Source organism: Bos indicus x Bos taurus, chromosome 6, assembly GCF_003369695.1.
Source record: "Bos indicus x Bos taurus breed Angus x Brahman F1 hybrid chromosome 6, Bos_hybrid_MaternalHap_v2.0, whole genome shotgun sequence".
Lineage (NCBI taxonomy): Eukaryota > Metazoa > Chordata > Mammalia > Artiodactyla > Bovidae > Bos > Bos indicus x Bos taurus.
The window spans coordinates 29,516,154-29,542,647 of NC_040081.1; the positions used below are offsets into that span (position 1 = coordinate 29,516,154).

Below are 26,494 nucleotides of genomic sequence, written 5' to 3' on the forward strand. Positions count from 1 at the left end.
AGCCTTAGTACAAGGATATAAGCATATTATTTGAGATAAGTTGTCAAAAGTATCAATAATTTTTGGAGCTTTACTAGGTAGGGGGATGTTTTTTAAAACAACAGTGGCTAAGGAGAGGAGAACACAGTTCTATTTTCTGAGTAAGTAAATAGATATTGACAATTCATTTTATTTATCCCTGTGCTTAGATTTCAGTTTTGTAGTAGTAAAATTTTGAATGAAATTACATCCAAGGTCTCTTCCAGCTTTGAGGTTTTTAATTTTTTTATGGTCACTTGGGATACAACATTCTTGTTTATGTTTGATATGTGGTTTGTGCATCTCTGTGTGTATGCATGTACACTTAATTCATGTTTTATCATTTACTTCCAGTAAATGGTGGCTGGTCCACTTGGACAGAGTGGTCTGTGTGTAATAGCCGTTGCGGACGGGGGTATCAGAAGCGTACAAGGACCTGTACCAACCCAGCTCCGCTCAATGGTGGTGCCTTCTGTGAAGGGCAGAGTGTACAAAAGATAGCCTGTACCACGTTATGCCCAGGTAAATAAACCAGCATCCTCATTGCAAATGTATCCTCTCATTCTAGAAATATTTTAGGGTATATATACATAGGCTTATTCTAGACCTGAATGTGTGATAGATAGTATGTAAATCCATCATATCATCCAATGCCCACATTACTGGGAAATCACGACTTTTTCCCCAAAAGAGCACTTAACTTTAATAATTACATTAACATGCAAAATAGTATGAAAAACACACAGGAACATAATCCCTCTATATTACTCAACAAAACTGTTGGAGCCAAGTTTGCAGAATCTTATAATTCAAGGCATTTGAGCAGCATTGAAAGCCATACATTTAGGATAACAACCATTGATATTCAGAAAGTCAAGGAAATTAATTGGAACTGAAATTTAGAAACTGTTTGAGGTAAAGTACTCGATATTTGGTATCAGTTTATGGGCAAGGGCAAATAAAACATTTGGAATGAATTAAAAGGAAATCTAGGCTTTGTGACACATGAGCTAATAGATTTTGAAAATATGATGCAGTCACCTATTATCTATACATGTTCAGTTCAGTTGCTCAGTCCTGTCCAACTCTTTGTGACCCCATGGACTGCAGCATGCCAGGCTTCCCTGTGCATCACCCAACAGTCCATACATGAATACAGTAACATGTCTATATATGTCAGTCACCTCTTTTTGAGTTATTTGCAATGGTACCTATAACAGGATTGCATCCCTTTGCCTCTGAGCATCTTTCTGTGCTCTCTTATGTTGTCCGAAGCTCTTATCCTTTGGTAAATTGAAGTTAATATCTGCTGAAACCAAAACCTACTAAAATGTCTAATTATATAATATATTGAAAAATTAAGCTAAAATTATTATTAGTGTATTCCATTGGGGTAGTTATTGTCACTTTCATTATTTAGATACAAAGACTCCTCACTTGCCTTTATTTTGCCTAACTTTTGTCAGGTTCATTCTTTTTTTTTTTTTTTTTTGCTTAGTCGTATTTTCTTTTTCTTTTTTTTTTAATTTCTTCAAATTTTTTTAGACTAAAAATGCCATTCTCTCAGAGACAGGTTAGAGAAATGAACTGGAGAGAAAACCATAATCTAAATTTTGTCATTCCTATGCTAATTTTCCAAGTATCAAAACAGTATCCCACACTGAACCCTTATAAGAGCTGTTATTTATGGAACACATTTTGACACTTAGCTAGGCTAAGAATTTCAATATTTTTTATCTTGTACTCTTCTATATTCTATCTACATACTGACTCCCACATTTAGAAATACACTAAGCATTTAGTTGAGCTTGCATGGTGGCTCAGTGGTAAAGAATCCACCTGCCAAGACAGGAGACACCAGTTCAATCCCTGGGTCAGGAAGATCCCTGGGAGTAGGGAACCCACTCTAGTATTCTTCCCTGGAAAATTCCATGGACAGAGGAGCTTTGCAGGCCACAGTCCATGGAGTCGCAAAGAGTCTAATATGACTGAGCACGCATGCATACATACAAGCATTTAGTTAAAATAGAAATGTGTGTTTGTGTGTGTACTTTGGGATGGTCTAGGTCAAAGCAAACGTCTTTTCTCCAGATAGTTGGGGGTTATTTATGTAGCTAACTCTGTACAGTTGAAATATTAATACTTTCATCATTTTTTCATGTGGGCATATTTATATCTCTGTATATTGTGCATAATACATATATTTACACAGTAATTTAAATATGACATCACAGAGATTCTCCAAACTATGCAGACTATTAAAATTGGTCTAATTTCTAGCAAGATGTAGGTATAACATATTATGTACAGTGCATGTTCAATAAATGATGTTTGCCATTGTCTTGCATTTATCCCTGGATAATTATTTATGGATTTCAGGGAAATTTTTTAAAAAATATAACTCTTATTTTGGTATTTTCTTCTTATTTATCTAAGAACCTTTAAAGAATGCATTTTAAAGTATCACCTTAGTGAAATTTACTATTTTCTCAAGTTAGGGTTTAAGTTGTGTGTTTGTTTTTTTTAAATAGAGTTATCTTAGCCCATTATCATTGAAATTTACTAATAAGTCAAGCACCAAAATTAAGAAGAAAGTGAGTCTATTCCAAATGATTGAATCACAGGAAAAAAATTAAGAATGTGCTTAAATATTATTTTAAAATAAAAATAGAAATGTGTACATCATCAAATAAAATAATGGAATGAAATAATCAAATAATAAATGGAAAACAGTCTTTTCAAGACGGCATTGCAGAAGATCTTAGCAGAATTAAGCAGCATGGATAAAAACTTAAAAAGAGTGTATAAGATGTAGATGATAGAGCGGTAAAGAGAGAGAGAGATAGATAAATGGGAATGTAGATGAATATATGGATAGGATGGAGGTGGGTGGGTGGATAGATGAATGGAAGGATTTTTTTCCCCACTCTCCTGACCTCTTTTCCTTAACCCCACAGAAGTTTACTGGCACTAATCACATGCACTATTCATGGGAATATTGGATCCATAAGGAGGTCCCCTAATTTTCAGTCCAAAACCTAAAATAGAAAAAGGGACACTGCTAGGATTTACCTTTATATAACTCCTGGTGACAACTTTGATTTCTGTGTGTCCCATTAAAGTTCCCGTGCATGGCCAGTGAAGAAATAGTCACAGACCTCTTGTAAGGAAAGTTTGCAGAATCCACAGAAAGTATGGAGAGCATGTGCTACTTCTAGCAGTTAAAATGAATGCAGCACTCCTTGGTGGGGCATTTTCTTCAGTGTTTGGTGTTTTGTTTCTACTTGAGCCCTGCCCCCTCTCTGCCTTCAGGAAGCTCCTTCTCTCTTTGACCTGTTGCTGTTTTTTTTTTTTTTTTTTTTTTGTGGCAGTGGATGGCAGGTGGACCTCGTGGAGCAAGTGGTCTACCTGCGGGACCGAGTGCACTCACTGGCGCAGGAGGGAGTGCACGGCACCAGCCCCCAAGAATGGAGGCAAGGACTGCGATGGCCTTGTCCTGCAGTCCAAGAACTGCACGGATGGGCTGTGCATGCAGAGTAAGTCTGTTTGAGACACAGGGGAGGTGTGTCTTAACCATTGGATTACTTTGAAGGAAAAAAAAAAAAATCCCATGAATAACAACAAAAATGCACTACTAGGGCTCTCAAAATTGAAAAAAAAAAAAAAAAAGGATCTCCCAGAAACCAGAATGAATAATAACTGTGTCCAGTTAACAAATGACACACACAGTATTGCTTTCCCATGAGCAAAAAGTGATTTAGTCATTTCCCTAGAGGGTCTGTCATTCTTTTCAGGGCAGGGAATTGCTGCTCGGTTGTATTAGAGTGCACAAAAGGGCACCCTAAACTCAGAGAGTCACACGGCTTCCAAAAAGTAAGCTATTTACTTCTAATTCATGGCTGTTACTGAACCAATGTCCATGAAGTTTAGAATACATGTATAAGGACAAGAAACATTTCTCCTGGTAGATTTACCAGTTTTCAAGTGTTAAGTGGGAATATCTTCACAAGCCCTTGAAATTGCTGGGTTTGTATTAAAATTATTATGTTTATCTAAAGGGAATCATGTTTATAAAACGTAAATTTTAAAATGGATGTAGAAGATTGGCTCAGGAATATAATAGATGCTATAAGCTAAGTATTCCACATTTTTTATGGCTTTGTTACTTAGATTTTCTTAATGAGATGGTGGTTTGATTTCCATACTTAAAATACTTTTCATACTTACTAAGGAGCCCTTAAATATATGAAATTAACCATCTTTTTTATGGGCATGAAGTAAGGTACTAAAAATTGTTCTGAAATCACACCTGTACAGTTGAATAAATCAAACAATGTGCTGTCTTTGGATCTTGGGTAATGGTGGCCAAATGTTGACATTTCTTATAACACGGTACAAATTGCTTGTGGAATACAAGCAAGCAAATGTATTTGTGTGGAAGTATTTGTATTTTTCATTTAAGAATAAGATATTTTCAGCACATTTATGAAATTCTGTTTATTTTCCAGAGTCTGTACTTACAGGGACCTTTAAAAAGCAACTTTACTTAAAATACAGATAGATAGGTAATAGCCTTGTGGACACAGAATATAAACCTAATGGGCCTCTTATTTTTCTGTCCATGGTGCGTGGTATTCTTTGAGAACAGGCTGCAGCTGAGTGTGAAGCATATTTTCTGGTTGTGATTTGAGGATGGCTACTGTGCCTCTCACTATTTGTACCAGAAACACAGAAGGAGAAGAATACAGCTATTTTACTAACTGTTTATCCAGAGATACAGAATTTGTTCCTCTAGGTGTTAGTTTGAGTTGAAGATTAAAATGAAAACATACCACACAAGTTGTTTTTAACATTTTTATAATTTAGTAGTATTCTTTTAGTGTAGAATGAATTAATTCATGTGATTGAAAAGTAACAATATTTGAAGTTTCTCTCTTGCTCACTCCCTTTCTCCCTTTCTCAGTATTATCCTTCAGCTTTGGGTGATTTAATGCCTTCTGCTTCCATTGTGCATATTTTAAAATTCCCAAAGTGACTGATTTAACAAGGAGTATAATGCTACAAGATGGAACGTTCGTCCTTTTATTAGTTACACACAATGACACATTCTAAATTATGACATATATCAAATACAAGCATGAAATACTCTTTTTGAAAAAATGTTATTCATTTATTTTTAGCTATGCTGATGCTGTGTGGGCTACTCTGTAGTTGTGTGCACAGCTTCTCATTGTGGTGACTTCTCCTGTTATGGAGCACAGGCTGTATGGCTTCATGGTTGTGGCACGTGGGACCAGTAGTTGCGGCTCCCAGGCTCTAGAGCACAGGCTCAGTAGTCGTGGCGCACGGGCTTAGCTGCCCTGTGCGATCTTCCAGGATCAGGGAGGGAACCCATGTCTCCTGCATTGACAGGCAGATTCTTTACCACTGAGCCACCAGAGAAGCCCACAAGTATGAAATGTTCAAGTTAAGAATTTCATGAAATAGCATCCCTTTGAAAGTGAAAGTGTTAGTCATTCAGTTGTGTCCGTCTCTTTGCAACCCCATGGACTGTCACCTGCCAGTTTCCTCTGTCCCTAGAATTCTCCAGGCAAGAATACTGGAGTGGTCAGACATTCCCTTCTTCAGGGGATCTTCCTGACCCAGGCATCAAACTCAGGTCTCCCGCATTGCAGGCAGATTCTTTACCGTCTGAGCCATCAGGGAAGCCCAGCATCCCCTTAGCACCTAGCTTATTTCTTACAGAATTAATACAGTTTGTTCTAATGATTGGCTATGATGGATGGCATGAGGTGTGTGTATGTGTAAATAAGGAAGGCGAATGAAGCTACAAAAGTGGTTATTTGTTGTTTATTTCTTGGTCAAGACTCCTAGCAGACTGGAGCATTTGGGTGTTTGAATTAAAATCAGTCAGTTAAAAAGCTGCTTCCTTTTATAAATCTGATTTGCTATAGTAACAGTCCCTACTAAGTCAATAAGCTCTTTCCTCCTCCCTCTTGTATCTACTGTAGTACAAAAGATAATTGTAGTTTGTGCTGTTATCGATTTCCTCAGGGTAAAAACCTCAGATACAGTTGTGCTGTATAATTATAGTATTTTATAGTGAAAGTTATAGTTTCTATTTATAGTAAGCTGGGTGTTTCTGGCATAGCAATGCTGACAAAGTCTTGCAAAAAAAAAATGTCCTCATTTTGGAAAACAAATGGCTTCTAATAGTGAAAGTACCAAGCTTGTAAGAGGGACAAGTTCTGAATTAAGAAAAAGAATGGAGGGAAAAAAGATAGCTATAAAGCTGCAGTTAATAATTAGAAAATATCATTTAATGTTTGTTTACATTGAGACTTAGTGTCTTCAATGCATTGATAAATACCTGTTTATAAGTATTGCAGTATTATCTCAAAGCTAACCTGCTTACCATTGAATTAGGGAGGCAGTGCAACCTCTGAATGTACTAAAAATTGTCTACAAGTGATTTGGATATAAATGTAGATACACTGCTAGAAAGGAAGAATTCAGAGTTCCTGATGGATGTCAGTAGAATTCAGAGTTACATAGATAATATAGTGTAGTATATTTTAAAAGCCAGATTGGTACTTAAGAGCAATACAGTGTGAAATATATAGAAAATATTACTGTCAATGTTTATTCATTAATTTGTTCAAAATAATCATATTTGGACACATTTCTTCCTTAGCCATTCCCCTCATTATAAGCACCTTTAACTGAAAACATCTAGAAATATTGGATAAAATGTTTAAACTTAAAAGACATATAAACACATTTGGAGTGTGTGTAAGAGAGAGAGGATATCAAGTTCAAAAGAAAGAGAAATCCTCAAGTAACAGAAATGAACTCAGATCTAAATAAGTATCTGTATAAGTGGACACCAGAATAGCCAAGAGGGGCATTAGGCATGGATGTAGGTCCTGGGGATTGAGAGTTAGGTTTTTGGTTCTGAGGCTGAGTAGAAAGCAAGGAACCTGAACAAAGCTGGGTCTCATAACTGGCTTCCCCCACCATGAAAAATAACTCTAAATTTTTACCCATCAGCCCAGGAAAGCTACAGGAAAATTGATGGTACAGAAAAGACTAAGTCTTCATTTAAATAAAACTGCAGTCCTTTACTTAGTTCTGGATGTGAAGTCTAAGATACCATGCAGGGAGGAAAATGCAAAGTATGTGTAATTTATATAAGTAGTAAAACTTCTGGAGTACCAGCAGAGGTGAACAGTAAGCCATTTTCAGGAGTTTTTCCACAACCTAAGTGCATTGGTCTATAATAAAGATAACTTACTCCTGAAAATTAATTTATGATACAAGTTTTATATCACCCAAGGGAATAAATAGTTTGCTGCAAGGGGAAGTTGGCAACAATAAATAGGTGTGCCAGTACTTTAATAAATGGAGTCCTAGAACAATCTGAATGAGGCTGTAAAATAAATAACAATAAAAAGGTAAACTTTTTAAAAGGAATATAAACACAAGTGAAAGAATAGAATATTGTAAAAATGACAGAGATTTAGGAGAAAATCGAATGGAATGTGATCCATTGAGAGGTTAAAACTCAATGGAAGACTAAAAATCAGATCAGGATAAAATTAAAGGGAAAATTAGTAAACTGGAATGTAGATCTCATGACACTTTTCAGAAGACATGGAGAAAGGATAAAGTGAGTGATTATATAAAAGGTAGGTTAAAACACAGACTTCCCAGATGTAAAGAATTCAGCTGCCAATGCAGGAGACACAAGAGCCTTAGGTTCAATCGCTGGGTCAGGAAGATACCCTGGAGGAGGAAATGGCAACCCACACCAGTACTCTTGCCTGGAAAAATACATGGACAGAGGAGCCTGTTCATAGGATTGCAAAGAATCAGACACACCTGGGCACATGTGTGCGCACACACTCACACACACACACCTTAAAACACATGGAATATAGAATGAGAAAGTCCCACAGTTACTACTCAAAAGCCATCCAGACATAGTGGTCGATACTGAAGTATAACATAGGAAAGAAAGTGAAAGGCTCCAGTCGTGTCCGGCTCTTTGTGATCCCATAGACTTAACAGTGCATGGAATTCTCCAGGCCAAAATACCAGAGTGGGCAGCCTCTCTCTTCTCCAGGGGATCTTCCCAACCCAGGGATCAAACCCAGGCCTCCCACATTGCAGGTGGATTCTTTACCAGCTGAGCCAAGTATATATTATACATGAGGTATATCCTCTTTAGGGCTTCCCCAGTGGCACTAGTGATAAAGAACCTGCCGGCCAAAGAGACAAAGTTTCCATCCCTGGGTCAGGAAGATCCTCTGGATGAGGGCATGGCAACCCGTTCCAGTTTTCTTGCCTGAGGAATCCCATGGACAGAGGAGCCTGGTGGGCTACAGTTCAATAGGGTTGCAAAGAGTGGGACGCATCTGACGCAACTTAGCACACACACACATATCCTCATTGGTCTGAAAAAAGTAGTTCTTACACTGGAGACACTACTTCCAAATTAAGAACTTATAGGAACTGATGTTATTTTACTGCTGCTGCTGCTAAGTCACTTCAGTCGTGTCCGACTCTGTGCGACCCCACAGACAGCTCCCCCGTCCCTGGGATTCTCCAGGCAAGAACTCTGGAGTGGGTTGCCATTTCCTTCTCCAATGCATGAAAGTGAAAAGTGAAAGTGAAGTTGCTCAGTCGTGTCCAGAGATCAAATTGACAACATCAGGTGGATCATGGAAAATGCAAGAGAGTTCCAGAAAAACATCTATTTCTGCTTTCTTGACTATGCCAAAGCCTTTGACTGTGTGGATCACAATAAACTGTGGAAAATTCTTCAAGAGATGGGAATACCAGACCACCTCACCTGCCTTTTGAGAATCCTGTATGCAGGTCAGGAAGCAACAGTTAGCACTGGACATGGAACAACAGACTGGTTCCAAATAGGAAAAGGAGTACATCAAGGCTGTATATTGTCACCCTACTTTATTAACTTATGTCAGGGAATATTTAACAGAAGGATTCCTACATGCTGTTTCTCATAAATCCTCTGTCCCTTATCAGTTTCTGGCAATAGAAATGAGTGGAACGGCACACAGCTCCCAGGACTGAGGTTGTAGGATGGGACATTTATGAATCTCCTTCAGTAAACATTCTCCTTATGACAAAACTGCTTAGTCTCGATCCTCTTTCTTGAGATATGGATTGTCTCCTGACCTTATGACCGTTGTTAATCTCTTGTTCCCTTGGTAACAGTTGCTGTACGTTTGGTTTTCTGATCTATATCATTGTTGAAAGGAATTCCTTGTACAACAGCCTATATATACTCCCAGAAAGATCATTAAAGCACCTTTGCTCAGAGGTTGGGTCCCTGTGTCTTTCTTTCTTTCGTTCTCTCTCTTTTTCATTTTCTTATCGTTGACTCCGGACCACCAGGTTCCGGTCCATTAAAGGACCACAACAAACTTATATTCAGAGTACATCAAGAGAAACTCTGGGCTGGAGGAAGCACAAGCTGGAATTAAATTGCTGGGAGAAATATCAATAACCTCAGATATGCAGATGACACCACTATTATGGCAGAAAGTGAAGAGGAACTAAAGAGCCTCTTGATGAAAGTGAAAGGGGAGAGTGAAAAACTTGGCTAAAACTCAACATTCAGAAAACTGAGATCATGGCATCTGGTCCCATCACTTCATGGCAAATAGATGGGAAAACAGTGGAAACAGTGTCAGACTTTATTTTTCTGGGCTCCAAAACCACTGCAGATGGTGACTGCAGCCATGAAATTAAAAGACGCTTACTCCTTGGAAGGAAAGTTATGACCAACCTAGATAGCATATTCAAAAGCAGAGACATTACTTTGTCAATAAAAGCCCATCTAGTCAAAGCTGTGCTTTTGCCAGTAGTCATGTATGGATGTGAGAGTTGGACTATAAAGAAAGGTGAGCACCGAAGAATTGATGCTTTTGAACTGTGGTGTTGGAGAAGACTCTTGAGAGTCCCTTGGACTGCAAGGAGATCCAACCAGTCCATCCTAAAGGAGATCAGTCCTGGGTGTTCATTGGAAGGTCTGATGTTGAAGCTGAAACTCCAGTACTTTGGCCACCTGATGCGAAGAGCTGACTCATTTGAAAAGACCCTGATGCTGGGAAAGATTGAGGGCAGAAGGAGAAGGGGAGGACAGAGGATGAGTTGGTTGGATGGCATCACCGACTCAATGGACGTAGGTTTAGGTAGATTCCGGGAGTTGGTGACGGACAGGGAGGCCTGGCGTGCTGCAGTTCAGGGGATTGCAAAGAGTTGGACTCGACTGAGTGAATGAACTGAACTCTTTACCTATTGAGCCATTAGGGAAGCCCTTAGTTGTCTTTCTGTTATTTCTAAGACTAAATGAGGGCTTCCCTCATAGCTCAGTTGGTAAAGAATCCACCTGCAATGCAGGAGACCCCAGTTTGATTCCTGGGTCGGGAAGATCCACTGGAGAAGAGATAGACTACCCGCTGCATTATTCTTGGGCTTCCCTTGTGGCTCAGCTGGTAAAGAGTCCGCCTGCAATGAGAGAGACCTGGGTTCGATCCCTGGGTTGGGAAGATCCCCTGGGGAAGGGAACAACTACCCACTCCAGTATTCTGGCTTGGAGAATGCCATGGACTGTATAGTCCATGGGGTCACAAACAGTCAGACACGAATGAGCGACTTTCACTAAGACTATATATATGAAAGTAGCTTCTGGTTTTAGCACATAGTTTTGAGACAAGATTTATATAAAATGGTTCTGGAGAGAGAGAACACTATAGACCCAGAAGAAAAGAGGTACAAAAAAAAAAAAAAAAAGGCACTTATGACAGTCTCCAAAAATGTTGAGCCAATAAGCATATTTACCATTTATATTGAACTACAGTTGTATCCTGGAGAAGGAAATGCTATCCACTCCAATATTGTTGCCTGGAGAATTCCATGGACAGAAGTGCCTGGCAGATTAAAGTCCATGGGGTCGCAAAGAGTCAGACACGATTGAGCGACAAACACTACACACAGTTGTATAACCTAGACCTGATAACTTAACTTTTATAACCTTTATAATGATTTGTAGTAAGACCTACTTTGTCAACTTGGCATAAAATGGTTTAATCCATGCTTACTTTTTCCTTTTGAAAATAGCAGTCAAGGGAATATATATGTGACTTGATCCAGAAATGGTGCTTTATATATATTTATGAATACACTCTATTAGATTATTACATTGCTGCAGCTATTTCTATAGACTTTGGTTTTTAATCCTGTTTGAAGATTGGAGTCCCACACTGGGATATGTGAGAGTTCACATCTGAATTTATAAATACTCCTTCTTGCTGAAGAAGGTTTATGCCACAGCAGACAAATTAGAAATTGCAATTTACAAACAAGAACTGCCTGGAATTGTGTCTGCATCAGTGAACTTCCTGACTTTGGAAAATTAAAATGTTATGCAGTCTGCAAATTTAGCACTTTCTACTCATTAAAAAATTTACATGTCACCCTGCTCTTCCATTAATTCTCACATACAGAGGAAGTGGCAGAACTCTATGTGTAAATTGTAGTGTGGACTCACTGCATACCAGGGCCCCCAGAACCCCAGGGGGATTTAATGTATTTACTGTGAGGAAATCATTTACTTTGCAAATAGTCTGTTCTTGACTTTAGCACGATATGTTTATAACCACCATGGTAGGCATTTGAGAAGGTGCAAGTCAGTATCCAGTGAAATTCTTGTCAACACAGCAGTTTGATAGGAAAGTATAATTGTGAGTGTCAGACAGTGAGTGCTTTTATCTGTAGTTTGGAAGATGTTGATGTCATAGCTGTGTTTGTATAGTCTTTGATATGCATAGTGTCCCAGCTGGCAAATAAATATTCAGTCTGTGGACTGGCTGCCCAATACACTGCTTTGCTGTCGCTGGTATAATGAATGTGGTTTACTTTTGTTTTTTTCTTTTCTGGTAAAACATTTTCCTGCTTCTGAAAGTAGGGATGTGGTTAGGAGCTTTAGCCCGCAGAAACCTGATGGAAACCTATGGCACCCTGAACAGATTGGTGTGAGAGGACAAGCGCAAGGTCTTCAGCTTCAAGGATGCAAGGGAAACTCGAAGGGGATGGAGAAAGTTACAACCTTTCACAACTGCAGCAAAGCACGGACTTCTTCAGGACTACAGAGGGGCAGGGCCTGTGCTTTTGAGTGTTTCTTTTTGCCTAAAATTCCAGCTAGGGTGATGGATGCTAGGAATCAGCCTCTTTACTTCAGGACTTTTCATTACTTTTTCTATCAGATGTCTTTAACTACTATGGATTGCATTATCACTGCCTTTGGATTTAATAACTTACCCTTTTTCTGAGGGTGCATATCGGATAGAAAATACCAATTGACAACTCTTGGGCAGCTGATTTAGGAGTCTGATTTTGCTCAACTGTTTAGTTGAATTTCGGATATTTATTCATCGCCTTCTGTGGGTCATGAGATAAGGCTTCTACATCTGAGATGTTCATTCCCTGCTATTCATTTCAGAGGGGCGTGGCTGTCAGCTTTAGGAACAGGGCTGTGGATCAGTTAGTGAAGCATGGCAGACGGTCCTGGGAAGACTGGAGCACAAATTACCACGGCAATTTAGATAACTGACATCAGCGATAAGCAAATGTTCTTTTCAATTTTTGTTGTCATGTCCTAGGATTTATGTATTCATTTATTTGGAGTTCCTTAAGCTCCTGTCAATAAATAAACCCTCAGAAGAGTGGTAAATTATAATAAATGACCATGAGTGTCTTTGACAGACCTGACCTTTGACATCATTAGTGCAGTCTTGATGGGGTGGCTAGATAAGAGCCAACCTAAAAGGGAAAAAAAAAAAAAAATCTGGACATGTTTATTTAGAATGGTCCTTGAGGTTTTTAATAAGAATATTTGCATCAGAAGAAATGAAATTGGAATGAGAGAAATCAGGTATGTTGGCTTAGTGTAAGGTCACTGGCAGAAAGAAAGACCCAGGTAACCAGATCGAGAAGAGCGTAAAATCCATGGAGAACAGAAATTCTTCTAATGCTCGGATGGTAAAAATGAGGACAAATCTTCTGAAGTGGTCTGTTGTACTTCAGATAGATAAATTTGCTAAAACGGATCAAAAGCTTAATGATTTAAAAAACTTGGACTTTTACACAACACAATGCTTTTATAAACTAGAATTGCTACGTCATATTCATAACTTATATACTGTTCCCCATGTGAGCTGTGAACTATATCTCAATAATTATTTAATCCTAACCATATCATAAAATCTGTTTATTAAGGTTGTAAATGCAGGTCCATTCTGAAATATAATGAGTAACCTTGAAGGCAAGCAGGAATACTTCTAAAGGTGTTCCTTTAAAACTCTACCTGTCTCCCTTTGGCTACAAATTTGATAACTAATCTAAAGAAACAGTTAATTCCGAGACATCTATTGATATATACTTTCCTTTTATGTCTTCCTTAAATCTGGCTCAATCGTTCACAAACTTTGGAAAATGTAAAAATTACTGTATCATATATCTGTATATTTCTATATGTTTAGTTTAAAAGAGTTACAGATATAATTTTATTCACTTTCTACTTAAGGCCCTGGTATTAGTTGCTTCTAAATCCAATCTACTGTGTTAGATGTGGCAAAACTGAAGCAAAATTGACCTGTGTTCAATTTAATAGAACTCGAAAAGTACGGAAAATAATCTTATAAACAAATTCTGACATTCCCCTAATAATAGTTCTAACCTGGAAAGGAAGAAACTGAGGCATAAAATTGAAACAGCCCACCCAGTGCCCACAGGTTAGTGTGAGAGACAATATATGAACCCAAATCTGTCTAATTTTGAAATAAGCCTTTCTCCATGTGGTCTCTTGGAGGCAGAAAGCAAGAAGTTGTCAGCTTTTATTGTTTTAAAATGTGATTTTCTTCTTATGTGTAGTGTTCCTCCAGTTTTTTATGTTTATTCCTTTTTTTCTGTTATCAAAAATGTTGGCATCATTTTTTCAGAGAGACAATGTTTCTCTTTTAAATATTTACATTTATGGTAGGTTCTATGCCAAATACAAAGTGATTATCATACATTAACACCTGCATTATGCTAGCACAGCTCTCCAGTTACCTTAGAGTAGAGATGTCCAAGTTTGGAGAATATCTTTGCTTATCCTACACTTTAAACAAAAGACACTGTTTGGATATTGTTTTCTTTAAGGGTGAAAATCTCTGTTGTTCTAACTTGCTCATGACCATAACTGATAACATTTCAAATGGAGAGGTATTTTCTAGTCTAAATAATTAGCATTACTTCATTCAATAACTGAATTGCAAATTAAGCCATGAACATATCAAGCCCTTTTCTATTATTTCCTTGTCTATTCTTATTTAAATCTATTCATCAGACAGTACATATAAAAATGACAGGTATATAGCCTAAGAGCTGGAATCTGCCTCTGGCTTTAATGTTTCACCAACTTTGTGATGTTAAACAAGTCCCTTCATCAGTCTATGCTCTGACTCCTGGGTCTCTGAGTACAAAGGGGTTAGAAGAAGAAATTCAAATCAATGATCTATTTTAACTCTAACATCCTGGGGGTTTGCAAGTTAGTAAGGGCATAGACTTGGTTTTGAGCAATGTATACCTGGCTATTGATGCTCAGAACTTATAACATTTCTCACAGCGGCTTATTTGCTTGATAACTTTTCTATTAGAATACTATTTTTTAAAGTTTGTATTATCTTTTAAAAATTTAATCATAAAATCATGATCATTTTGACTGTTGTCTGTTATTCATATCTCTTGAAAATTTAAAAAGACTATAAATATCAATGCAGTTGGTGTTGATTGGGAAAATGAAGATTTATGTACTGTAGTTCCTGATGTTGTTCCCAGAAGATTTTCCAACTATAAACCCACTAAATAGGCTGTGTTCAGGCTTATTATTGCACAGTTATGAGCCATGTACTTAAGGATAACTTGATATTACTCACTGCTATATAAAACTGAGGAAAATTCATTTGCCTTTTTAAGACACTTGTGCATGGGCTCTCATTATATAACAGTTGGACATTAGCTGAAAAATATGGGTAAATCCCATCTGTAGTCTGAAGGATGACTTTGTGAAAATAAGAAAAAGTCATTCCTTCCTCAAGTCATTTAGCCACCATCCACCAGAACATTGTTATATTAGCAATCCAGATCCTCAGTCAACAGGACTGTGAATGGGGCCTACCAAAACTGAACAGTGCAAAACCTGCACGCTATCAGCATTTCTCACAGAAGGACAGAAACCCAATTTGCCTGTCAGAAACTTTCCTTCACTTTGAAATACCGCTTCCCATTTTGGGAACTGATTTTCCTCCTCTGAAAAAAAGTTGAGCTAGATATTCTCTTGAATGAATGTTTTGAGTAGTTATGACCTAGCTTCCTAGCATAAGAAGCATTTCACTAACCATTTAAGAGCAGCCCACTACTGCTCTGTATTCCTTCTATCTGTCCATGGGAGGTGGTTTTGAAAGGTGTTGTCAATGGAGGTTCATTTTGTTCCAGTTAGTTCTTCTATGACTTGACTGTTCCTCCCATTGCAGGACATTCAGTGCCCTTGGCCCTCACTCACTAAATGCCAACAAACAACCGCCTAATCATTAAGACAAGCAAAAAACACCTCCTGTACCCTGCTTCCAGACACCCTCTTGACAAGTAGAACTACCACTGGTTGAGAAATCATTTTAGCATTAAGTTGCTCTCTGGTCTTGGGAATTTGTTTCTGAAACTTGCTACTAAAGCCTGGATTGGGAAGATCCCCTGGGGAAGGGCATGGCAACCCACTCCAGTATTCATGTTTGGAGACTCCCATGGATAGAGGAGCCTGGCAGGCTACAGGCCATAGGGTCACAAAGAGTCAGACATGACTGAAGCCACTTCATGCACTTGCACAATGCATGAACACTTTATAAATCTCATTTATCCTTTCCACAACTACATGGAAATGCATATTCATAGTCCCTTACACAGATTAGGAAGCTGAGGCTTAGAGGAATGAGGGGGTTTGACCAAGCTCTCATAGTTAAGAAATTGACAGGACCAGGATTCCAGCTGAAGTCCACGAGACTAAAAAACTCAGTTTCACTGCTTTGGCCAACAGCCGAGGTGCTTTTTCAGCTGACCTGTCTTTCAAGTAGGAAGAAAGTTAACTGAAATCCCTAAACTTATGAACCAAGCTGTTGATAGTGACACTGAAAACAATTATTTTGTACTGTGTTCTACCAGAGATGCGATTTTTCATTATTGCTAGGACTGCTCTCAGCAGGATCACCTCATTAGCTGAAGAAAATATTCCCTGTTGTTCCATGAGAGACGGATCAGATGGAGAAGTATAAAAACAAACTCTAGAAAGTGATTCGGTGTTCCTTTCGTTTAGGGGATAGAACAGTAATCCCCTTCTTTTCTGATACCCAGCTTCCTAAGTGATGTTTTACTTGTGGAGTTGCAGAAGTGTTTTGAAAAGGATGGAAAAAGTTTTACAGAGTTGCCTTTCAATATTCTTTATCAGTATTTCTGTAACAGTAAGTTGAGGTGTTGAACCATTAATGATTACACTTACTACTTGGCTGTTTTTAAATTTCCCATGTAGGAAAATAGCAGTTTGGCTAGATTGGTCTATATCGACTATGAGGAATAGCTAATACTGAGACTTTAATATTTTTTATTTTATCTTAGAACAACCTCAAATGCAAGCACATCATTAAATATATCAATATACCTATGGATAGACATCTTCCAGGCCATATTTTATAGCAACCATCCATAAAGTCCTGTCACTTCTCTCCCTTTGCTCTCCGTTATCTATAGAGAAACCAAAGTGATCTTTTCAAGATTAGGTTTGATGACAGGATTTGCATTTCATTTAGAATCAAATCGAAGCACCTCATCGTGGACCATCAGGCCTATAACATCTGGCTGCTGCTCTTCCCTCTGAGGCTCCCTCCGCCCTTTTTCCACTCACTGACATCTAACCATTTCCTTTATATATCAGGATTTTTGTATGTGCTGTCCCTCTTTATGGACCATGTTCTCCACAGATCTTTACCTGGCCAATTCTTTCTCGTTGTTCAAGCTTCAGTGTAAATTTTCTTACAGTAGAAATTCTTCCCTGATTCCCTCAATTAGTCATTCTTTTATCTCCAATCACATGGACTTTTCTCATCTTGTCTGTCACTGTCCCTCAATGCCTAGAATAGAACCCAGCATATAATAGGGTCAAGAGTATTTGTTAGGTGACTGAATGAATTCATGGACTCCAGTTCTGTGCCTGGAAATGTAAGTCTGAGGTAAATTGCCACAAGGCACAAAAGTATATATTGAGTGGCCAGATCTAATTAAACATGGGAAAGTAGAAACTAAAATGAAATTATCAATTTTCTTGTTGTTATTCCTTGATCTACCTGTCAACAACAGGGGTTCTTGGTAAAAGCCAAGGGGAAGTAGGTAAAAGCCAAGGAAAACCTAGGGCTGCTTCACAGGGTGAACTTTCAGACTGCGTTCTCTCTTTCCAGAGATAGGCTTCTCCTTTTTATAAGATACAGCTCTTCTGCTTATTCCAGTAGGCTCACACTATTCTTATCAAAAATTTCAGGGTAAACATCAAACTATCCCCAAATATCCTATTTTATACTTCTTTCCTGGCCCTCACATCTGCAAAAAACAAAAAAAAACCTCTTGACATCACCCAGCTTAAAATCATCTCCTACAACAGTGGTATCACTTATCTGGTCTCCTGTACTAGCTGTGGAATCATATTGTCTTAAGTCTTTGGGTTTCAAAAATAACCTTTTTTCCTGTGCTCATATATGTCCCAGATGTCCTTTTATTGAGTTCACAGAATACAAATGGAAAAAGGTTATTACCAGACAGAGTGTTTAAAGATGAAAATCAAACCTAATACATGGACTCCAACAACTGGAATAGGGAATATAATATTTATAAAACTGAGTAGGAGGTTGCAATCATTGCTCTAAAATAAAGCATTAAAAATTAATTCAGAGCAAACCTGTCTGTGCTACAGCAAAGCTCTCTTTCATTAAGGTAGCACTGCATGTTTCTCCCGAATTAGTTCCCCAAATAAGTAAATAGCTTATAAGAACTGTGTGTTCTGCAAACTACAGAAGGTCTACATGAGGCACAATTTAAAGTTACCTTCAGTGTTAAAGTATTACAGACAGACCTTTAATTTTGAACCAATTAATTGTAATTCTTGCAGTTTCTCTATATTTTTTTGCCCTTGAGTATTACTAGGAACACTTAATTTACATGGTTCTTATTCATCCTTATTTGATTAATTCAAATGATGCTGTATTATTTGGTTAATTCATGTTGCAGAATATTAAATATTAGGAATCTGTGGGTGCTAGTTATGTGACACTTTAAACTTTTCCATAGATTTTCATTTCAAAAAGTTTCATGTTCCCCATTTAAGAAATATTTCCCCACAGTCTTCTACTTCACATTATTGCTATTATTTATTATCATCATCAATCATCATCATCATCAGTTTCCTACCTTGGATTACACTAAAAAGAAAAAAAAGGAAAACTGCTATTGTTTATCTCTGCATTCACTATTAGGATGAGGTTTTTATTTTTCCCAATTTACACTATTCCTCTGAAGCCCTAAAATAAACACCCTTATAATCTCTAGGCTCTATTGATTTTTTAATGATTTCAAATAAAAAGCATCCAGTTTCCATTGCATTGACAAACTGCTCAGCCCCTGGGCAAAACCTATTGGATTCCTATTAGATGGAGGGCCAACAACTGGAAGTCCAAAAAGTAGACTTGAGATGGAAGGAGGAGAGTTGGTCTGCTCAGCTCAGTAAATGGGTATTTAACCTTTGACCAATGACGACAGGCCTTCTTTAGTTCTATTAGACTGAAAGCAAGCTGTTATGATTAAATAAAAGGAAAAAAAAAAAAAAACTGTTTAGAGCCTTACTGAGTATGTCCTGGGAATTAAGGCATATGGCAGGGATAAGGAAAAAAGATTTTCCTTATGCTAATGACCCTTGATGTCTGAAATAAATTAGATCCATTAGAGTTTATGCTCAATAAAAGAAAGACTTGAAGCACTCCAAAGTTAGTGAGTCGAGACCAGTTTTTGCTCTGAAATTCAATCTGCCTCCTTATTAATTCTTAGTGAGGCTCCAGAGCAGACAGGAGATGCAAAATCATAATTCTGTACTGAACCAGAATTTTAAAGGACCCAGGTTTCTTCTTTTATTTTATTTAAGCCATTTTTCATGCTTCTCATTTTGTTTCCCTCATTAATTTGATTTTGTTCCCATTTTTGTTTCATTTTTTGTTTCTTTTTCAAGGTTTCATTTATCCTATTTCAACTGAGCAGAGAACCCAGAATGAATATGGATTTTCTTGTAAGTTTGATGTTTGGTTTTTATGTTGCTGAATAATCATTTAACGTTATTGCCCCCAGTTCAAGTTTACCTTCCCTTGGATCACAGATGTGCACACAGGAAAGCGGCGCCTAATATATTCCAACATGAAAAACAAATTAGATTTTCACTGCTGAAAAGAAGAAAGGGTCATTTCAAGTCTCTGCCAGCTTTAAAATCTATCAGTCTAACATTCAAAGCTTAAGTCCCAGTAGCTGGCAAAACATATCATGAAATATGTGGATCTAAATAAAGGGCAGGTTTCAAATGCTAGAAAGTAAAGAGTTGAAAAAATGCAGATCCATTGAGTTAGAGATCATGCATGTTGAATAAGTAATTACAGCCTGGTAAAGCAAAACATTAAGGTTTTAGATACAGTATTCTGACCAGAGTTCAGAGCACTGCGGTAGGGCCTCACATGGAACCCAGCAGCGAAATGAAATCAGTACTCTGAAAGCAGTGCTCACAGTGCCTGAGGGTTTGGTACATCACTGGTTTCCTGAAAAGATCTGCCAGCATCAACTTGATTGATGCTTGAGCAGAGAATCTAGAAACTTTGGTAAAGACAATTATTTAAAAAGAATACAAATTCTTTCACATATAGTACATTTAAACAAAATCCTGAAAGAAATGGAGTGATTTCCCATAGGGAATGCTATTTTACTGTCAATGTGTTACAGATACATGGCATAAGACAAGTCATTTCACCATGTAAACCATGTGACTGTGAGTCTTAGGAGAGAGGAGTAGTTCCTTGACTTTAGGAGGCCAAGAGACCTGCAAACCTGAAAATTCTCTTCCTGCAAAATAAAAATGCCCTTGTATAAAGTTCAACATAAAAAGGCTTTTCTTGACCATCTGAAGCACCAGTTTAATCACCTTTCACAGTGAGCACACAGTTCTGGTTAATCTTGCTGGTCATTTTTGTGAGTCACAGAAAACTAAAAATAATAGAGACTTAAAGATGTCTAAAGGATTCAGGAAAGCTTTACTTTTGTTGGTTGAATTATCAACTTTTATCACCATTTGCCATTGGATCAGAGCGTGTTCTGTGCCACTAAGGCAACATACAACATTTATAGGAATTTTTTTCTTGCTCTACCCAGAGACAGACCTCCCAGCTGACCTCACACCGTGTTAATCGAAAGCCTAATTGCCTTTTGGGGGTAGTCTGACCTTTCTGATCACTGAACCAGGCCGTTATCTTACTCAGTACAGCATAGAGCTATATTTTATTCCAGTAATGAGTGGCTCACATGTAAATCTCTGACAAGAACCCGTGAGAAGCTCAGTGTTCTCCGAGGTAATACTGAATCTGTAGCAAAAGCCTGGAGTTATCAGCATTAGCCTCTGCTCCCCAGACCTGGGTCTTCTGAAAGTATACCTTGCAAACCCAGCATGTCTCCTCCCAGTGTTTGCCTTGCCTTGCCTTCCATCGTTCCCACCCACCCCTTCACTGATTTAGGGCGAAGTGAGAAGAGTGCTGTGGAAAGTAATTTTGTGACTGGGAATGATACTTAGAAAAATATTCTGGTGCAATAAATATACAGATTCAGTAAATGCCAGATGTTTCTAACAGAGTGTTTATGTTTGTTTTTAAAGAACTATCAGTGAATTCAAAGCTGCCTTCCAAACTTCTCCACCTGAAATTAGTAATAAAGTTTTTTTTTTTTTCTTTTTCCTATGGGTTGGGATGGTTTTAGCTCCAGTTTCCTTTTATGCCTTGTAGTAAATGGTGTGTTATGTTGCCCAATTTAAGATAGTGAGTGAATGATGCAGAGTGAGAAAAGAAAAAAATGCAAGATAATTTTCCATTGAAAGGCCACAGTTGTTTTAAATAGCTTTTGAAATAGATTTGAAATTAACCTATAAAAAAGGCAATAACTGTCTGAAAAAAATTATAGCAATACATACATGTACTGTGAGAAGTTTCTCTAACCACCGAATTCCATGTTTCCTTCTCCCCTTTAGCTGCTCCTGATTCAGATGATGTTGCTCTGTATGTCGGCATTGTGATAGCTGTGATAGTCTGCCTGGCCATTTCTGTAGTTGTGGCCCTCTTTGTGTATAGGAAGAATCATCGTGACTTTGAGTCTGATATTATTGACTCTTCTGCACTCAATGGAGGCTTTCAGCCTGTGAACATCAAGGCAGCAAGACAAGGTCAGTTGACATTGCATTTCATATGTGGATTTAAGCATGTAAGCAGCCTCCCTATATGTCTTCAAAATCAATAAAACTACATTAGCTAAAATATAAGCTCCATGAAGACAAAGATTTTCATTTGTTTTGTTGATTATGTTAATTTCTTCATATAACTCATTAGAGTTGACAAGGTACACAGATCTCTTTTTTTCCCCTTTTTAACAGGTTTCTCTGTCATACTTTTAAAGTTTTATTTGAGAAGAGTACAAAGATTGGTTGATAGATTTCTTACATTCCCTTTTTCTTCTCCTGTTAACAAGGCATCTTGTATTGGTCTGAATATAGTGGTCTACAGATGAACCCAAATCCCGTATAGATGACTACTACCTAGTCACGTAGTGAGGATCACAAGTGTCTGCAGATTCAGTCTGTTGAGTTAGCTAAGTACCATAGAAACAATGAGTAATCTTCAAGGCAAAATATAGAATGAACTTGTCTATTTATTTGTAGCCAATAATTAAACAGATTCCAGCTATCTAATTGCCATTTTCAGTAGAACCCTAGTGTCTGTCCATCTCTAATATTTGTTGAATTGCTTTGCTATTGGCTCAGAAAGTGTCAGGGAGAGTCTAATATAAGTTGTCTGAATGAAGAATGCAAATGGGCGTCCTTTCTCTTTCTGACTCAGATCTCCTGGCAGTACCCCCAGACCTCACATCAGCCGCGGCCATGTACAGGGGACCTGTTTATGCCTTGCATGATGTCTCAGACAAAATCCCAATGACCAACTCTCCAATTCTGGATCCACTGCCTAACCTGAAGATCAAAGTGTACAATACCTCAGGTGCTGTCACGCCCCAAGATGATCTCTCTGAGTTTGCATCAAAACTGTCCCCTCAGATGACCCAATCCTTGTTGGAGAATGAGGCCCTCAACCTGAAGAATCAGAGTCTAGCACGGCAGACAGACCCCTCCTGCACTGCGTTTGGCACCTTCAACTCCCTTGGGGGTCACCTCATTATCCCCAACTCAGGTAATTCCTCAAGGTGTTTATGTTGCAGAGGTAGATCTGGGAAACCTATCTTTATTATTTGTTTTCATTAGGCCTGAAAAGTTAAATGTATCCTATCTAATCCAAATCTATTGTTACTTTCAATGTAAAACAAATAGTACTTCAGTCAAGATCAGCAAAACTGTTTATCTTCCTCTAGCCAACTCTGAAAACACTTCCTCTAGAAATATTGCACTTACAACTTTCTGCCGAGGCATAACTTACGACTGCCATTGACCTTCTTTTTAATAGCCCTTCAGAGGCAGCATTAAGCCAAAAGCCTTCACTGTTGTCATCACACTTTAAAAGGACAAATTAATTAGAAAACGTATCAGTTGGTTCAGTTCCAATTTCCTACAGGAAGCAGTACTTCAGAATACGAAATTAGATGATCAGAGGACATGATATTAGACATCAACTCTTCATTAATTCTTTTTTACACAGTCTTCAGGGTCAAGGTATTTCTAAGGTATGCACTCCACATAGCTTCATCATGTGTCTCTTTAAGGTAGGATTAAAGTAGTGCCTTTTAGTAGTATTCAGTTTTCAGTTCATTTAGTTATCTGCATGTAGAGAGTAAGCTCCATAAAGCTCTTAAATAGTGAACCAAAGTTAGTGACTCATAATGTTTGCTTAAAGTTTGGTGTTTATTCATCACTATGGAGCCATCAGTTATGAGAGGGTTAATGGACCCCCTGTGCATGTCCAGGCACTCTTTTGGGCCAGATAGAGTAGTCTGTGAACACAGAAAAAACCAGTTTGAACTAAGATCTATACATAGCATAAGAAGCGAATGTAGTGTGTAAACAGCCATAGAGCCAAGTAATATAGAGAACCGATTGAACTTGTCTTTGATTCTTCCTCTCATTCAGTCCCCCATTTCAACACCTCAGCAATTTTTCACCCCATGCCTTTTAAAAGTGTACTTTAATAAATTGAAATATTTAATGGAATATCATTTTTCCTTTTCTAAAATACATTTCACAGAGCTGAGATCACACATTACATAAAGTGCTTTTATTCCAATCTTTCTCATTCCATGCAATTGCATGCTTTTTAAAATCATGATTTTAAATATATTGTAATAGTCTGCAAATGAATAGATCAGAATATACTCTACTGTTTTTTCCTTGTTTAAACATTGTATTATTTCCAAGACAGTTTTTTTTTTCATGGCAGCCAGTGGATTATACCTCTCCTTTCCATTTCTACACTTGTCACTTTTTCACATATGAATTATTTTAAAGGCTTCTTAAGTAGAAAGGAGAGAGCCAGCATGTTTAAATATGTACTGGGCAATGGTGATGTACATGCATTATTTTATTTACAGTAATCTAATATGTCTCAGGCCTTATTCTTGTTACTTTGCATCCATAATTCTGTCTCATCTCCTTAACAAACATAAAGGTACATTTGATTGTTCCCATTGGAAAAAATAAAAATACCGAGGCTTGAGTGCCTCATGTGTGGTCTTCCTCCTTTCATTGTGTGCCTCAGCAAACCATCCTGATGTCTGATGTGAGCATGACATTCTACTTCCTGCAGCACGACAAGGCGCACATTACGCCTCAACAGTTGCAACCAGCTATACAAAGGGCTTTGACTAACTATTCCTCTTTAACTCTGTCCTTTACTCTTGAGACCTTCCAATGTAGTCAAGCAATTTCCTTATGGTCCTGTGTTCATATGGCATATTCCATTTCCTTGCTAATTAAATAAGCTACTCAAAGACAAGAACACTATCTTTTACTTCTTGGCATTCACAACCCATGAAAAACTCTACTCACAGTCAGGTTCCATAAAATGTTTTATAGAGTTGAGATCCGTTGCATTTATTAGAATAGAATTGTGGAGGCAAGTATCTTCAGGTTGCTGCCCACTTTGAATTACTATCTGTGATAATGCTACACGGGTACAAGCCCATGGTTCCTACGGTGTGGTCCACTGATCGCCAGCATTGGCGTCACCTTGAGACTTGTTAGAACTGCAGTTTCCACAGACCTTCTGAATCAGAAACTCTGAGGGTAGGATCCCATAATGTGCACTAGCAAAACCTTCAGGTAATTTTGCTGCAAACTAAAGTTACAAACCATTACTGTCAGCACAGTTGACTTAGAACAGAGCTCAACCCAACAGTCCTACAAAATGCACCAATTAACAACTAAGTAAAAACCTACTTGGCCTGCTGTGACTAAAACTAGCAATTGCTCGGTTGCTGTTCACTTTCTAGAGTTACCTATGATGAAAGAAGTTCTTCACCAATTATTTGTTGCAGAAAAACACTGATGCTAACCAGATACTTCAGAAATAAATGTTTTTTGATATTGTTGAGGTTAGCATTTCCCTGACTTTGAGTCTTGTGGGGATTTTTTTTTTTTTAAATTAGAAACGATGCATCATTACAGCTGTTTGAAATTTTAAGAGCAGTTGTTGGTTTTCCCCTCATTTTACAAGGAAAACACCAGTGGAACCATCTGTCTAGTCCTTAAATAAAGCAAGAGTTTTTTAAAAAAATGACATCATTCCTTTAAGTGATTCCATAACAGTTCAGAGGGAGCTGTGGTAACAAATAAGGCCAATAACGGAGGAAAGCCGGGTGGCTATGAATATTTACATGTCTTTAGAGAGAAAGCAGCAGGCTTATGGCGATGTGGCCACAAAATCTCCTCATTCCTCTCCACTTGCTTCAAAGGCATTCTGTGAAGTTTCCTTTTGATTCATAGGTCTTATGTGACTGCTTTTCTCTTTTGCTATTCAGGAGTAAGTTTGCTGATTCCCGCTGGGGCCATTCCCCAAGGGAGAGTCTACGAAATGTATGTGACTGTACACAGGAAAGAAAATATGAGGTAAATATGCTTTTTCTGGTGCACTTGACTTTATCAATGTCTGACTTGGGAGAATTGTATATTAGACAGAGTAAACTCAACATACATTTGTCTTGATTGCCCTGCTTCTGGCATTTCCTTTTCAACTAGACCCATAAAAGGTCAGTTTTTACCCCTCTTTATCTTTGGAGCTCCAGACACTTTTGCAGATCTTGAATATGGGCAGAAGGCCAGAGATGTTTTCCCCAAGTGGACATGTGGCCATATTAGCTGAAAAGATTGCTGGAAGAGTGATCCGTAAATTGTGCAAAAGATACAAAGAGAAATTGGCTTCATGTGGCCTGGCTCAGGAATATAGCCTGTAGCCATTTTAGGTTCAGAGGTCACATAGAATTGAACAACCCCTTAATCCTTGACTTGCCATCCCAACCTCAGCCTAGCACTTTATTCTCACCTGGATTCTTTATTCTCACCTGCAGATTATTCTTTGGGGGACTGTCTTGTAGTTTTTAAGTGTTATTGACCCACTTCTTATATTTAGCACCTATAAAATCTATGCTTGGGCTTTGCTAAATGGATCTAGGGTTGATTAAAACTAGGTTGAATCTAAGAGTGTTTTGAATATATCATAATCATAAAGATGAAGTTATTTTGAGTAAAAATAACAAGAGTTTCGAAGTCCTAAATTCAGTTTTCAGTTGGGCCTCTAACAAATTGTATCTGGTCATTCTTGATTCGTTCTCACATAAAATGCATGTGTTAAATAGCACTCTAGAGGCCTGACTGATGAATGCTTCTGAAGTGCACTGAGATCTTAAAATAAGAGATGTTGTTGAAATGACAATCCTTACATGTAATTATCACTGTTTTTCCAAAGGGGAAAGGCGTTGGCTCAACTGCCCTGAGCTCTAGATGCAAAGTGAGAATGCCAAATGTAGAGCTAGCTTATCATTTGTTGTCGTTGTTCAGTTGCTAAGTCATGTCATCATAAGA

The 26,494-nt window shown here is 37.9% G+C and overlaps 1 protein-coding gene across 2 annotated transcripts in view; it reads left to right on the forward strand.

Annotated features, from left to right (window-relative positions):
* UNC5C (unc-5 netrin receptor C) overlaps positions 1-26,494 on the forward strand; it is a 427,174-nt gene that overhangs the window by 353,067 nt on the left and 47,613 nt on the right. Inside the window, exons 6-11 of one of the 2 annotated variants that reach the window (XM_027544019.1) lie at positions 373-540; positions 3,390-3,554; positions 19,406-19,462; positions 21,452-21,643; positions 22,314-22,658; positions 25,435-25,522. In XM_027544019.1, the coding sequence (XP_027399820.1) occupies positions 373-540; positions 3,390-3,554; positions 19,406-19,462; positions 21,452-21,643; positions 22,314-22,658; positions 25,435-25,522 (1,015 nt within the window). The remainder of the gene's footprint in view (positions 1-372; positions 541-3,389; positions 3,555-19,405; positions 19,463-21,451; positions 21,644-22,313; positions 22,659-25,434; positions 25,523-26,494) is intronic. The other variant, XM_027544020.1, reaches the window with a different exon arrangement.